Source organism: Lonchura striata, chromosome 1 (genome assembly GCF_050655825.1).
Source record: "Lonchura striata isolate lonStrDom1 chromosome 1, ASM5065582v1, whole genome shotgun sequence".
NCBI classification, from domain to species: Eukaryota; Metazoa; Chordata; class Aves; order Passeriformes; family Estrildidae; genus Lonchura; species Lonchura striata.
In genome coordinates, this window is record NC_140703.1 from 25,248,418 (window position 1) to 25,262,876 (window position 14,459).

The window sequence follows — 14,459 nt, forward strand, 5'->3', positions numbered from 1 at the left end:
GGAATGGATCTGACACATGGAGCAACAGAATTGCTTTAGAGAATATTCTTAATTGAAAAAATATTTAGATAAAATAGAGCTAACCTTAAGAATTGCTTACCTTGAAAGCAGCATCATTTTGGCTTTAGTTATTGTCAATCCAGCATTAATAATGATATCAAATAATTCTCCCATCTTACACATTCCATCAGGCTTAATCAAAGCCAGCGTTCTGGGAAGGAAAAAAATTATAGTAGAGAGATACAGCCAACACAACTTTCCTTAGAGCATTTGGTGTGCATGTTTGCTTCATATTCAGACAAAAAAACAGTACATCAAAGAGAGAAATTTTGTTACTGTCATATATTAACTGTCCCTGTGTCTCATCAATTTCCATGCTGTTCTTGAATGCCTGTGCAACCCAATATCCTGATAAGAACAAGCTTTGCATATTTTAATTTCCTTGGCTTTCTAAGCCAAGTCAGCTCACAATGTTCCACCAGCAGTCATTATTCACCAACTTCTTCCTTTGCTCTCAGACCACACAATTTGACCACTGCTTTCTTAGGCAACTGGTATCTCAACAGCTTCTCAGATTGGGTCAGAACACAACCGAATCATTAATCTCCCTCTGCTTGCCCAGCTCCCTTTTTCCCTAATGTCAATCATACACATAAAACTGAAGCTGTTAAAATTCCTGTTTAAAAATATTACTTAAACATGTGCCTCTTCCATAAAACTCAAAGTTTGAGTTTAATTGTTTTATTAATAATTTTTAAATAAATGAAGTCCTCTGTGAGAAAAAGATCCCTTGTGCTTGTTACAGTATAAAAACTTCATGGTTTAGAATTTGCATGCCAAATATCTGACACTGTTAATAGACACAATAAAAGGATGGAAGAGGAGGTATTTAATCTCTTATACTGACTGACAGCTATATTCTATATTCTAAGGGACATCAATCCAAAAATCTCTACATTCTCCCCCACATCTTTGTTTCCAAGGACATCCTGTCTTCTAGGTAATTATCTTTTTATACTGTACATCCTCAGAGCCAGGACTGTTTTATTAGTGAGCTTTGCACAGCACCAAGAACATCAGCACTAAACGTATGATTAATCAAAAATAACAAGCACAAAAAGAAGGTCTGTAAAATTGCATTTTCTATTTGCATTCATCTTGTGGTGAGTCAGCTTCAAATGTGTTCGGCTTACAAACCAACAGGTCTATTCAACCCTGCATCTCAGAAATGCCATGTCTCTGACAATCCTAAAGAGCAATTTCCATCTTTTACACTGTTTCCAATAAAGAAGGCTCTCCAAAATGGAATTATTTTTTTATTGCAGGACTTCCTTGAATGAAAGAGAAATAATTCCAGATTTCCTATTTGATATACCAGCATAGCATGGAAAGCAGCCCTTAGGTTAGCAGCAATATATTCCAGCCAGGGCAAATATGCTGAGATTATAGGAGATGGATGAACTTACACTACATTTGCTCTGAACTTTAAGTGACCCCAGATTGACAGATGCTTTGGCAAGAGACAGACTATTTCACAGCAAATGTAGAGCAAGGGAGGTGTTAGGACCAGGAAATGTAACCAGGAAGATTTGAACATACGTGACATTTTATCTACAACTAAGAGACAGGCATTTCGGACTTTCAGAGCTCCAAAACAAACAGAATTCCTCAAGCACCATGAAGCTCCCATGCACAGAGCACCTCAGGCTCAGACCCATGGGGAAGTATACAAAAGGACTGATGGACTAAGGCTACAGCCAGAAACTGCATGGAAGCAGTCAACTAAGACTCTGCTTCAGTCCACTGCAGTGCAGGCTAAAGTTGCTTTAGCCCCATCTTCAGATCAGGAAAGGCTGACCTCTCATCAACACTGAACACAGTTTGCCAGCATACTTCATGCAGCCTTAGAGCCTGGTCCCCCTCTTCCCCAAGGGTCTCATAGCTCCATCTCATTTTGTGATATTATTTATCCTATCACAGGGTGCACCATGTGAATCGAGGCCCATGAGGGGCTTAGATTCATGTTTGACCAATGAGAATCACACAATGCATGACCTGCAGGCTGGCACAAGAGGTTCTCAACACTGTCATTTCCCACAAACAATAAGGATCAAACCTCTGGAATGGGATCTCCAGCACCCTTTGCGTTTCCTCACGGAACACTTCTTTGAATTTATGTTATTACACAAGTTGTTTGAGACAGACTGGTAATGCTAGAAACAAATTGCCCCTTACTTTTGTAATTTCAAGGGTTTTAGTAATAGTGTAAGTCCTACAAATTTGCAAAGAAATACTGCATTATGAAGCAATTTACTTAGAAGACATGAATACAAACTGCAATGAGCAACACTTGTAAAATCTTTTGTCTAACACTGATATTTAAACTTTAACATTTCAGTGTGAGCTTTTCAGAAGTAAGCAGGATACAAAAAGCAGACTTCAGGATGCTGAAGATTGTTTCTGAGATTGGATGTTGATTCATGTGCCCTATTTTTAATTTTAATTAGGAATATGTTTCATGGGGTTTGTCATGATGCAGTATGCAGTGTAGATCTGAAAACAGCTCCACATCTAGGAACCAAGGAGAAAGAAGGAAAATTAATCTCACTTGCTTACATTTTCAGAGGGACTGTGTGACAGTACTGCAATGAATACTGAAACAACAGAAAATGAGAACTGATCAAAGGAACAATGCACAAAGCATGCTGTGACTATGCTTTTGAGACCTACTTACTTCTAATAATAGGACTGCTGCACATACAGTAGCTTATGTCTTGCAGGGGAAGAAATGCTGATTATGTCAATGACTAGAAGCATAAGAATAACATATCCCACTCAAAACAGAACACAAGTATTTCTGGGTGACACACAAGTTTTGTAACATCATTTTCAATACGAGTGATACTGATTCTAAGTAAAGCCTACTCAGACAGGACACACTGGTCAGACAAATGTTTACCTCAGGTTACAACCGCCCAGGATCACAAGTGAAAGGCTACAGAAAGAGAAGGCCCTGTTCTACACCAGTGATTCCTTATGTGGCACACTGTAAGTAAGCACATGCTGACCTAACCATTTTAGTCACTGTTTGTGATGGTTTTCTTATGATACACTGGGAGGGGAACAGAAATGCAGAACACTTAAATACAACAATATTGAAAAACTGACCCAAGACTTAAGAAAAGTAGAGATAGAAACTGAAATAAAACTGTCTTAATAATTCTAACTTAATTCTAGAAAAAGCCTGTGCAAAATTAGCCTTTTTCTACACATCTGGTTTTTGTATTTCATGTACCTAGGGTCACATTCACTTGTTTTGTTCACAAAAATAAAGGTCCCTAACTCAAAACATTCAAGATTTTTTTATAGTCACTCTGCAGTCTCCCTCAAAAGCCTCTGCCGAGCCTGTCTGAGCACATATTGAGTGACCAAAGTCAAACAGATTTGCCAATACTCCTGTACAGCACAAGATTAAAAAAAAAAAAAAAAAAAAAAAGAGATACATATTCTGCTTCATACAGTAACCTTAAAATGATTAATAAAATTACAATTGCAGATTATTTTGGTAATTATGCACTGCATAAATCTTATTACATCTAATAACTGCTGTAAAACCTGCTAGGAACAGGCCAAAAAGACAAATAACTCACATGCAACTGTTTTGTCCAAGGAAACTCTTTTAATATGACCCTGTTCACTTTCTGCAGAAACTGAATTTTGAGGATCCACTGCCTGAGTAAGGCACCTTTCACTATATTCCTTTAGGCTATTCTGAATATGTAACACCACTTGAACATCTATGTTATCTTTCAGCCAACATTCCTAAAATGTTTTCCAAACAGCTGGTATGTCATAAATGCCTTTTCTTTCTTTTGTAGAACAATACAAAAATTTTCCTCCTCCTAAGACCAACACAATTACAGTGCTGCCCTGTAGACTGCAAAGTCTCCTACAAGGAGAAAATGTCATTTTATCATTAGCTGCCTTTTCCTGCTATAACTGCATGAGCAGTACAAGAGCACCAGGCATTATGCTAGTTTAGGCAGGGCAGGAAGTACACAACTTTACATTGATATAAAGATGTAACCTACCCAAAGCTGCACTGAGGAACAAAAACAATAACTACATATACAGAATCCATCCCCTTGTGTTCTCTACCTCCTTTGCTGCTCTTTCACCATGCCCAACCCCAGCCCGGAGAAGTACCAGAACTCCTCTGGAAAGATATTATGGCAGGCATTTTCACAGCAATTTTTTTTTGTGCAGTTAAGAAAAATATGTATGTTAAAACATGCAGCTCCTCCTCTATGTCTGGTTATGCACAACTCTCCAAAAAGAGTTCAAAACAAGCCCATTTACTATAAAGGAGCAAGAGAGCAAGTGATTAAGGCTCAATGGAATATCATACCTAAGAAAATGTTCCGTGTTCTTTCCAAAATGGCTGAAGGGAATGATAAAAATGTATTAATTTGCAAATTCAGAGATTACCTGCACTGCCATTAAATCAGATCTAAATTTCTTGTAAATTAACCTTAGTGTCCTTGTATTCTTAGTCCTGATATGTGCTCTCAGATAGCTTCTTAAAGTCTTTTCCAAAGCAAGTCTTTAAATCAAAACTATGAGTCTTATCTTCATCCATTGTAAACAAACAAGCCTATAATTTTTACTCATAGTCTCACACTGTACTTTCTGTCTTCATGCACACAGAGCTTAAGAGAAGCTGAAAAAAAATTCTCAGAAAAAGTCTCCATAGTGAGGAAAAACAACAGAGAATGGGAGTGGTCCTCTAGTACTTTCATTTATTACTAACAGAGTGGCGAGGCACTAGGCTTCTGCATATATCCCAGAGACACAGCTGCAACTTTCTCAAGGACCAGGCTTTTCAAGCCCAACACACATCAGTTACCATATCAATTCTGCCCCAGGGGAATCCACAAATCAAAAGAACCCTATTCCTGCTGGCCCTGGCTGAGTAACAAAGCTGAGCAGGACCCATTTTCCTCCTCCCTTCTTCTCTCCCAAGATTTCTAGAGGAGCCAGCAGCTGACACCATAGAGAAGCTGAAGTACCACAAGCAGGTACCACTTTGCTTCTCTGCAGCCATCAGAAAAATTAGATCCCTTCAAACTACATGCAAACATGCAGCCATCTCCTGTTCTGCTCACATTAGTAAAGAAACCTAATTTCTAGCAAACATCTACTTCAAAATCCCAACCACAAGATTCCAAAATCTTCCTTCTCACCTCTCTTCCCGGCTCCCGAGCTTGCGAGACGTGTACAGATTCCCATAGTCCGTGATGGTGAGATGCCGGGAGAACACAGTGACTTTGCTGCCCACATAGAGATCCTCGAGGTGCAAGCTCTTGTACTTGGTGCGCCTCAGAAATGTGCGACGGTTCTTCACGTCGTACTGCAGCAAAAACAAGATTAAAATCCACCTAAGCAAGAGATTTAGTAGGGGGCAAACTCAGTCTTTACTGTCAGATATTTCCATAGTACTGTGGGATTGAATCTGATCACTTAATGAATTTAATTCCGAGCCCTTTAAACTTACAGATGTACCAAGAAAGCTTAGAAGACTAAACCACAATTACAAATTTATTCCATTTAAATAGTCTCAACGGAAGAGCTATGTTTGAAATTCTTTTTGGTTTGTAATTTGCTCATTCTAGCTCAAGCAATTATAGAAGGTTCAGGTGCCTGGTGAGTGCCTCTGCCCAGCCTCACTGAGAGCTCCCCCAGCACATCCGTGCTATTTCACAGCCCAGCGGCTCGCACCAGAAGGATCAGAATACACACTGGCAGGTCTCCTCAGGTAAGACTCAGCATTAGGGACGAAGAGACAATTGCAACACTTGGCTGACATGTTCTCACTGCCTGAAGCTGCAAGCTCAAAAGCCTGTCAGGACAATTCAGCTTTATGTATCATCACTCCAAGCATGAAGCCAGACATTAATGTGTACTTTTCTGAGTGGGCTGGCAAAGCACAGAAGTCAACCTGCTGAACAGTTTCTTCATTGCAAGTAGATATTACAGATGCCTTCCAATTCCTGGGGAAGTGGAAGCCTATGAAAGGCAGAGCTTTGTCCTCCTCAGGCCAAACTTCCCCTTATGTCTCAACCTACAGCTGCTGTCCTCCACTGCAATGGTGTATCAACTAGAATAGCATTAAAAGAAAGAAACATCATTCCCACAAATTTGGGAGGGGGAAAAAAATTTAAGAGCAAAATTTCATGTTCTGAAAAGTGTGTATACAGTCCTGGCAGAAGGCTAGAAGAATTTTAATTGTTCTCAGGATAGCCAAAACTTTGCAGATTAAAGAATTGCAAATTATTTTGATACTGCCTTCTGCTGAGGCACGATTGTAAGGAAGAATCCTTCCCTCCTGAAATGTCCTTAGTTCCCTCATACATGCTCCTACTACGTGTTCACTAGTCAAGTGCAGTAGGGAATTAAATTACAACATGGTAAAAAAAAAAAAAAAACCAACACAAAACCAAAGAAACCAACTTGTATTTGGCTACTTGTTTCACATGGACTTTGTCAGGAAGCCTATTAGCCTGTCTCAACCATAAGCAAATTCTTCAATATCTTGACCAAAAATCTGAGTATTTCCTTGGTTATTTCACTAATGGTTGCTAGAAAGGCACCCTGAGGTCCTCCTCTCATCTCAAAAAGGAGATCTACCTGTGTTAAAGAATTCCTCTTTAGAGTGGACTTTTGAATATGTTTAAAATACCTTTTTATAATGTGAACGGTAAGCCACAAGAGAAGAAATATAAAACTGTTGGGACTGTTCCACTCCTGCCCATGTATATGTAGAAGTAAAATATCCAAAACAAAATAGTTCTCCAATAAGAATCTGTCCTTTTTAAAGATTTATTCTCTCTTTTTAGGAAATCTCTTGTAGAAAGAAACGCTATTAGGGCTTTAAGAATTCCCCATGAGAGTTGTTATCTCTGGAAAACTCAGAGAATGGGGCCTCAATCAAGAGATCCAGTTTGACTGAAAAAACTGCTTGCTGCTCTTGAACAAAAATCTATGCTGTCTTCTTACAGCTGCAAAGCAAGCTGGAAACTTCTCTCATTATTCCCACTGGCATTCTAGTTCACCAAGCAAGATATGAAGGACAGAAAGAAAAGTTAAGCTCAGGACTTCATGTAACACAAGCCTTCAACAGCTCTGCTCCACCTGCAGGTGCAGTGTGTGATAAGGGAGAGCTGTTGCCAGAGATCCTCCTCATATGTAGGGGAAAGCCAGCTCATAACCATCACCTCCCTTCTCTCAGATGTGTTAGACATAAGAGCAGGTTGTCACCTCCTCAGGAAAGTACTAAAAGATGCAGAAGAATAAGGCAGTAATAATGAAAAAAAAAAAAATCACCAAGTTCTGCAGAAATAAAAAATAAAACTATCCAGAAAATAATTATAAATTCTGTCCAAAACTCACCCCCCAAAAGTGATTTTGAGATATTCTTTCTCTAAGGGTGTTCACATACATTTTGGTTCTTTTAATTCCTGTGCTGTCCACATGCAGTCTACGCCTGCATACATACCACACTGCTTTAACCTAAGAGCACACCAACAGCATACAAAAGTCTGCCAAGACATAGGTACTGCATTGAGAAGCTCAAGAACACCTTGGAAACTCTTGGCTTTGAGACATGTAGGTGAAATGAACAACAATTTTGCCAGCCTACACATGGTTGTGTAGGAAGATTATTACAGTTCCTGACTGATCAGCTAAATTGTCTCAGGGCAATAAAAATAAGAAACCTCACATTTTGAGAGTTGTGCACAGACATCATACAAAGAACTAACTTAGTAATCAGTGCAAAGTGCCTCTTCTCACACAAATGCATATTACTGCTTCAGTGAGAAGCAGTTTGAATAAGAAAATGCAAACTCCACTAGACCTTTTATTTCTGCAGTTGAGTTTTATAGCAGGAAAGTGAAAATTTGATAATGAAATTACTAAGTGTGAATATCCAAATCTGGGCTCTTCTGAGACTCTTCACTAAGAATTGGAATGGACTAATCCATGCCACTTAATTATTCCTAAAAGGAAGCACAAAGCATTGGTTGGCATGAGCATTATCTTTATAGTATATATTATATTTTTATATACATGCCTGCTACTGCAATATGCTGGTTTTCACTGCTGTCAATAAGCAATGGGATCAGTTGTATGAACCATAAGTCAGAAAGGTCTGTGCAATGAAAAAATTTGGATCTCATGTCTGAAATGTCCTACCTCTCATTAAACCAAATTTACCATTTCCTGTACTTTGGCAACACTCTTCTACACTTTACTCTTCAGAGACTTCTGGAAACCCTGCTGAAGCTTATTCTCCTGTTTGGAATTAGCATCAGCTTACTCTTCACAAGCAGTAGGCCAGAGTTGATGAGTTTCAATTCTGAAACCCAAGTAGAGATGGAATGAAAACAGATTTGTGAAAATAATCTCTCCACACCAAAGCCAGCTTTTAGAAATAAAAAAAAAATCATAAATGTGGAAGGTATTCCATATGCTTCACTTGCTTTGCTTTTCATTTTAGAAACAGAGCAAGATACATTTTAAATTAAATTTTCTTACCTGGAAAATTAATAGGCATAGGCAGTGGATTGTCATTTTATGAACTATTTAATTAGATATTACATTTATGACAACAGATTTTTTTCTTATATCCTTACCATTTCAACTGATGAATCTTTTGGATAATACAGAAGTTCATAACGCCGAAAGAGTGAAGCATTTGGGTCATACCATTCAGCAATGAAAGCGTATCTCTCATCTTGACTCTGGAAAAAGGGGCAAAACTGGCTTTTACAGAAGGCATACATATTCTATATGTAAAAATACATTAAAAAAAAAAACTTCCTTCATTTGTTATTAGAAAAGTAAAAAAAAAAATCACTTGTAGATGGACTTGCACAATCTGCATATTATCTACTGTGTACCACATCTGGTGACATCTTTTTACTTGTTAGCTATCATCTTTTAAATACGATAGAACTTGGATTGTGGCAGTTTTTGAGAAAATCTCATAACTTACCAGGTTTCCTCCATCATGAAACACAGACTACTGCTGACGATGTTGTCAGACTTCTCAACTTAGTCAAAGTATTTGATTTACTTTCTTTCACTAAAAAAATGTGTTTATCTACAATTAAATTACAGACTCTTAACACATTTTTCTACACATCCTAAAAAGAAACACTTTCCTGTTCCTTAACAGTCATATCTAAATTTCTCTTAATGATGAGATAAACATATTCAAATTAAGGACATTATTTTGATTTATTACTTAACTTCTTGAAATTTGCATAAAGCATAAATAGCCAGACATAATTTACAACTCATTTTCTGCCCCTAAGGAGTGCAGATGAGGAAGATGGATTGCAGTAATTCCAGAAGTGTAACTATATGAGTACCTTCTCTCCATGCCTCATCCTCAGAGGATAACAGCCTCCAGTAAAGCAAGAACAAAGGCAAGGCATGGCACATGGATGTGCAATTCTCATTCCTCTATGTTTGTTAGTTATTGATGCAGTATCAGCTATTTGATAGCTAAAATAGTTAGATGGAGCTCTAAATTTTTAACTCCCACATATCCTCTAAATCTGCTACTCCTAAGGGCAAGCATGTTCTTATCACAGACTTCCACACTTTATACATATCTGTATTCTTCTTATACACTTTAAACATTGAGGAACCACTGGGAGTTTAACTTAAAGCTATGTGGGCCTCTTCAGTACTTCAGATTTAAGAAAAGGACAGCATTTCATTTCTTACAAAGACCACTTAATAAGCAAAAAGACAGAGATCCTGAAAGCTTCCATGACTATTCTAATACACCAGCAGAAAAAGAATGACAATTTTCCAGAATCTTCATCTTACCACTGACTTAGGACTAAGCACTTTTGCAGGTTGAAGTCCTAACAGAAGCAGCAGCAGAAAAGAATGAGATAATGAAGAACAAATTCAGACTTTTACAATGTGATGAATACTAGTACCTCTTCAGTCAAGAGCATCATGGCAAATGCACCTCCCTCCTGTCAGCTCTTATGGTACTCCCTGTACTGCAAACAAAGTTATGACTGTACTGCAGAGACACTTATGCCATGGGGGCAGCACAGTGCCCCGTGAAGGATGCAGTTTCCATTTCTCTCTGTAGAAGTCTGTGCAGCACTGGAAACTTTATTAGCATCAGCTACTCCAACTTCTGTATTATCTGTACAGCACACACTGCAGCCTTTGACAAGAGTTAAGCTCATCTTTTACATGCAGCATCCAGCATGAAAACTCCCTAGGGACTTAGCCTGGTTTCTGACCCTCTCTTGAGCTGGATGTGTTTGCGTTATTACCGCCACTGCCATCATTCTGGAGCTAGGCAAATCAGAACAAACTCCGTCTTATGGCAAAACTCACTCCTGGTTTTTCTATATGGACAATAAGCAGTAATAAGGGTTGGCAGACTGATTTCAACATTGATCTCACACTCATACTACTGGACAGCAAGATATTTGATCAATTGATTTGACTGACCATCATCTTGTCAAGAATGGATTTTACAGAGAAGCAGTTCTCCACCAAAGGGGTTATCTAAAATGAAGAACAGTCCAGTTTCACAGAACCATAGATTGGTCTTCTCGTAGTTGAGATGGAGACAATACAAAGCAACACACTCTATTTTCAGAAGGCTTCAAACCTGTTTTTATTACAGCATGCATGCTTTTTATACATTCTTACGAAACTCCTAAGTTTACGCTTTACTCACTGGTCACGAAAGACAAGGTGCTTACTGGAATAGGCAGTTGCAGGTTTCTCCTATTTATCCTTTTTTCTTTCTTGGTTTCTATGTCAATGACCTTGGTAGAAAATTCTATCGGGGTAAACATGGATCCTCTTATCAAACTTCACTCTGGCTCACAGAAGTTCCTGTGAAACCTCTTCCATATGGTCTGGCTTGGAAAGGACCTTAAAAATCCCCCAGTCCCAACTCCCCTGCCACAGCAGGGGCACCTTTCACTAGACCAGATTGTTCAAAGCCCCATCCAACCTTGAACACTTCCAGAGATGGGGCACTTCTCAAGAACTACCTCCAGAAAATGACTACTGATGGATGAAATAAAATAGATGCACCATCTTTAATAAGTGCCTCTTCATAATATGAAGACATATAATTGCATTACTACATGCTACTTTCTCATGTTATAGCATTGCTTTCAACTATATTTTCCAGGTAGTAGTTGCCACAGAAGCTATTGATTTTCATTTAAGTTAAACTTCCAAAATTTGTAAATTACTCATCTCAGGGAAGTAATGTATTTATATAAACAACCAAAGAAAGCACCAGTAGATTTTTTACTCAGTCACCAGTATCAATCATCAGCACCTTCATGTTTACAGTGAGAAACTGCATTGTGTGCCTTGTGTGGTGAGGAATTGCCTCTTTATTTTTTTCTTCTAACACAATCTTGGTTTTAAGAATCTGAACTTCACTAAGAATTTGAATTCCATTTCATAAGGGTTTATTCCGTGTCTAAGCTATTAATATTTGTCATTCAGCAAGCTCTGCTAGCCACTGAATAGCAGAAATCATCATTCTGTATTATCTTCTTTTAGCATTGTAAGCAAAAGCAAGGTAATAAATGCTACTTAGACTTGAGAAAAACTGCAGAGCTAATCCTCAAACACACAGAAAATGCTATCAGTAAGCAGGGCAGCTTGAATCTGTTACTGTTATGTATCCAGAAAATATGGAGACCTAATATTTTTCTAAAATCACCAAAACAAAGCCTCTAAAGCTTCTCCTGGGCCATAACTAGAATTTTCTCTGACGTATATACATAGAATTATTACAATAAATATTTATACATGTAGAGAACAGTATCAGAAAAAAGTTCAAAGCTTATGGAAAATGCTCTAAAAATAACTGGAAATATTATAGTTGTGAACATGTCAATTGTTTCAGAGGCAGACACTGCAAAGTGAAATAATTCAACACTGAAAGCAAACTGAAGACCCTACCAAACAAGCACCTAAAACGCAGCAGGACTCTGATGTAACTATTGTAGATTCATGCAAATAGTCTTAAAACAGATAAAAGACAATACAGAACACAGTCATGATATGGTGAACTTATTCTGGGAAGCCCTTGACAGGCATTGCTGTGAAACTGTCACTCCAAGTCATCAAAAATGCCAACCAATTTCAAAATGTAAGTTCTTAAAAGTGAGTACATATTAAATTCACAATATGTTTTTAAATGAGAACAGAAAATTTTATTTACTTATTTAATGGAGTAGGATTTTGAAGGCAAAAACCAAACACAAAAAATTGTCCACTTCCCATCACATACTGTAAGGATTGCAATAAATGTTTAAGCCTTCACAGACCTGAAATTCTAATTTCTGAACACTTATTTTTAATCAGTTTATCACTCAGTCAACAGAGCTGGTAGGGCAAACAACCTTCCTACATACCCTTTCACTAGTGTGTCCTGACTGCAAAGTGGGAAGGAGCCTCAAGGATTTGGAAGTCCTGTGGGAGGCAAGCTAAGTTTCATTGTTAGCTTCTGTCAATTCTCCTAACAAAGGAAACTCAGAGAAAATAACTCTCCAAAGAAGAGTGATTAGAGAACAGTGATGGCCTGTCAGGGGGTAACATGTTCAATGCACCACACTGCTCCAGACCGAGAGGGAGTCTTGAAAGGGGAATATTTTGCAGCTCTTGACCAGAGAGCACCTCATTCCCCCAGGAAACGGGACAAGCATGTTAGTTACCACTGAAATCACGATCCTTTGAACAGCTCAAGTCATAACAAATCAAGTGAATATATAAGTACATTATAACTCAGAAAATTCTTGCTTCAAAGAATTAATTTCCATTTATTTCTGTACCATTCCCTCATCAAAATCACACATAGCCTCTGCTCTCATGACTATGCAATTAAACAGGCAATACCTAATAGGTGAGAAATATTTTTTCACAAATGTTCACATTAGTGGAAAAATTACTATCACTAAAAAGCCCAGCAGTGATTATGTACTTTACATTTACATACTGATACTTCCAGAACAGCTGTCTTGAGCTCAGGATTTACATCTCCTTTCCACAGTAAATTCTAGAACTGAGATCAGCAATGTCAATTCACTTACTGTGATGATGGAAAGAAAAGGTTTTTTTCCTCTTCCTTCTGTACGTTGCCCAGAAAAACATTTAAATGCATGTGGGTTTTGCTACCTTTCGCTTTTTATTCATATTGGTATGTGTGAATATGCAATAGGATGGCTCTATGGACATGAGAAATATATTGAATACAGCTGAAATAAAAATCCCAAATTTTGTACTTACTTCTGAAAGTGATGGGAAAAGCAGTCATTCTTAGCCAGCATGGGACTAAGAAGCTAAATCCAAGCATCCATCAAAGAACTGTGCCCCCAGAAAACTCTGTGCAGAGGGAAGCTGTATGTTTGGAACCAAACTGCCAAGCACATTCAAAACCAAAAAGCAGAATTCTTAACAAGCTGGACAGGACATGATATTTTGTCCTGTTAACCTTTTAGACTTCCAAAAGGCTTCTGTCCACAGGAAAACAAAGTAAGATCTACCAAAGGTTTTCATGAGAAGCATCAGTGGTAGAAGAGTAGCTCAAGGACTAAGGAACTCCCACAGAAAGGTGGAGAAACTTTACCCCTCTGGTTTGACCTATGAAGAATACAGACCAGGATTTGGTTTTCCAAATGCTTCACCTGACAGCCACACTACTGTACTATTCTGGGGTGAGTACTTCTGTTCTCCTCCTTCTCTGGTTTTGACTAGAAACTTCATGCTAGAGTTTATCTCACAATGGAGAAAACAGGGAAATGGAGGCTGCTGATTTTTTTTTCCAGCTCAAGAGAACTTCACATGAAACAGTACCAAAATATTTATTAAAATTAGAAAGCCCTGAGGTATCTAGAAAGTGCACCTTTACATGCTATGAGTAATCTGATTTCTATGAGGTTATACAGGCTGTCAGGAACTTCAGCATGCATGACATGATCTGACACAGAATCAGGGCCCATTGTTCACATATTACAGCTTTAGGAGTCATGCAGAGTTTTGCTACATTTTAAGTGTGCAGCTTTGTTGTCTACTGCTCCTTCGATATTTCTCAGTGACTCGGTGACTCTGAAATCAGACCAAAGAGAAAAAGAATCAAAGGATTTGAATCATCACCTAATAAAGCAATAAAATGATTGCACAAACCTTGGTAAAAGCTGAACCCAATCCATCCTGATATCTGTGTTCTATATTTTGTAAAACTCTGCTGTCACAGAGAAAACCTCCAGTAAAGCACAGATCAAGCTGTTTCTATGAAAATCACTGGGAACAGGATGGACCAGCAGATAGGAACTATTCTCACACCGAATGGGTATTTCTCCTAATACATCAAAAGAGCTTTCTGAAAA

General features: G+C 38.2%; 1 protein-coding gene across 2 annotated transcripts in view; it reads right to left on the reverse strand.

Moving 5' to 3' along the window:
* The window catches only part of NME7 (NME/NM23 family member 7), an 85,169-nt gene that overhangs the window by 58,334 nt on the left and 12,376 nt on the right, over positions 1-14,459 (reverse strand). For both annotated transcript variants that reach the window (XM_085571938.1, XM_085571943.1), the window contains exons 3-5: positions 8,694-8,801; positions 5,244-5,410; positions 101-211 (exon numbers count right to left, since the gene is read on the reverse strand). In XM_085571938.1, the coding sequence (XP_085428064.1) occupies positions 101-211; positions 5,244-5,410; positions 8,694-8,801 (386 nt within the window). The remainder of the gene's footprint in view (positions 1-100; positions 212-5,243; positions 5,411-8,693; positions 8,802-14,459) is intronic.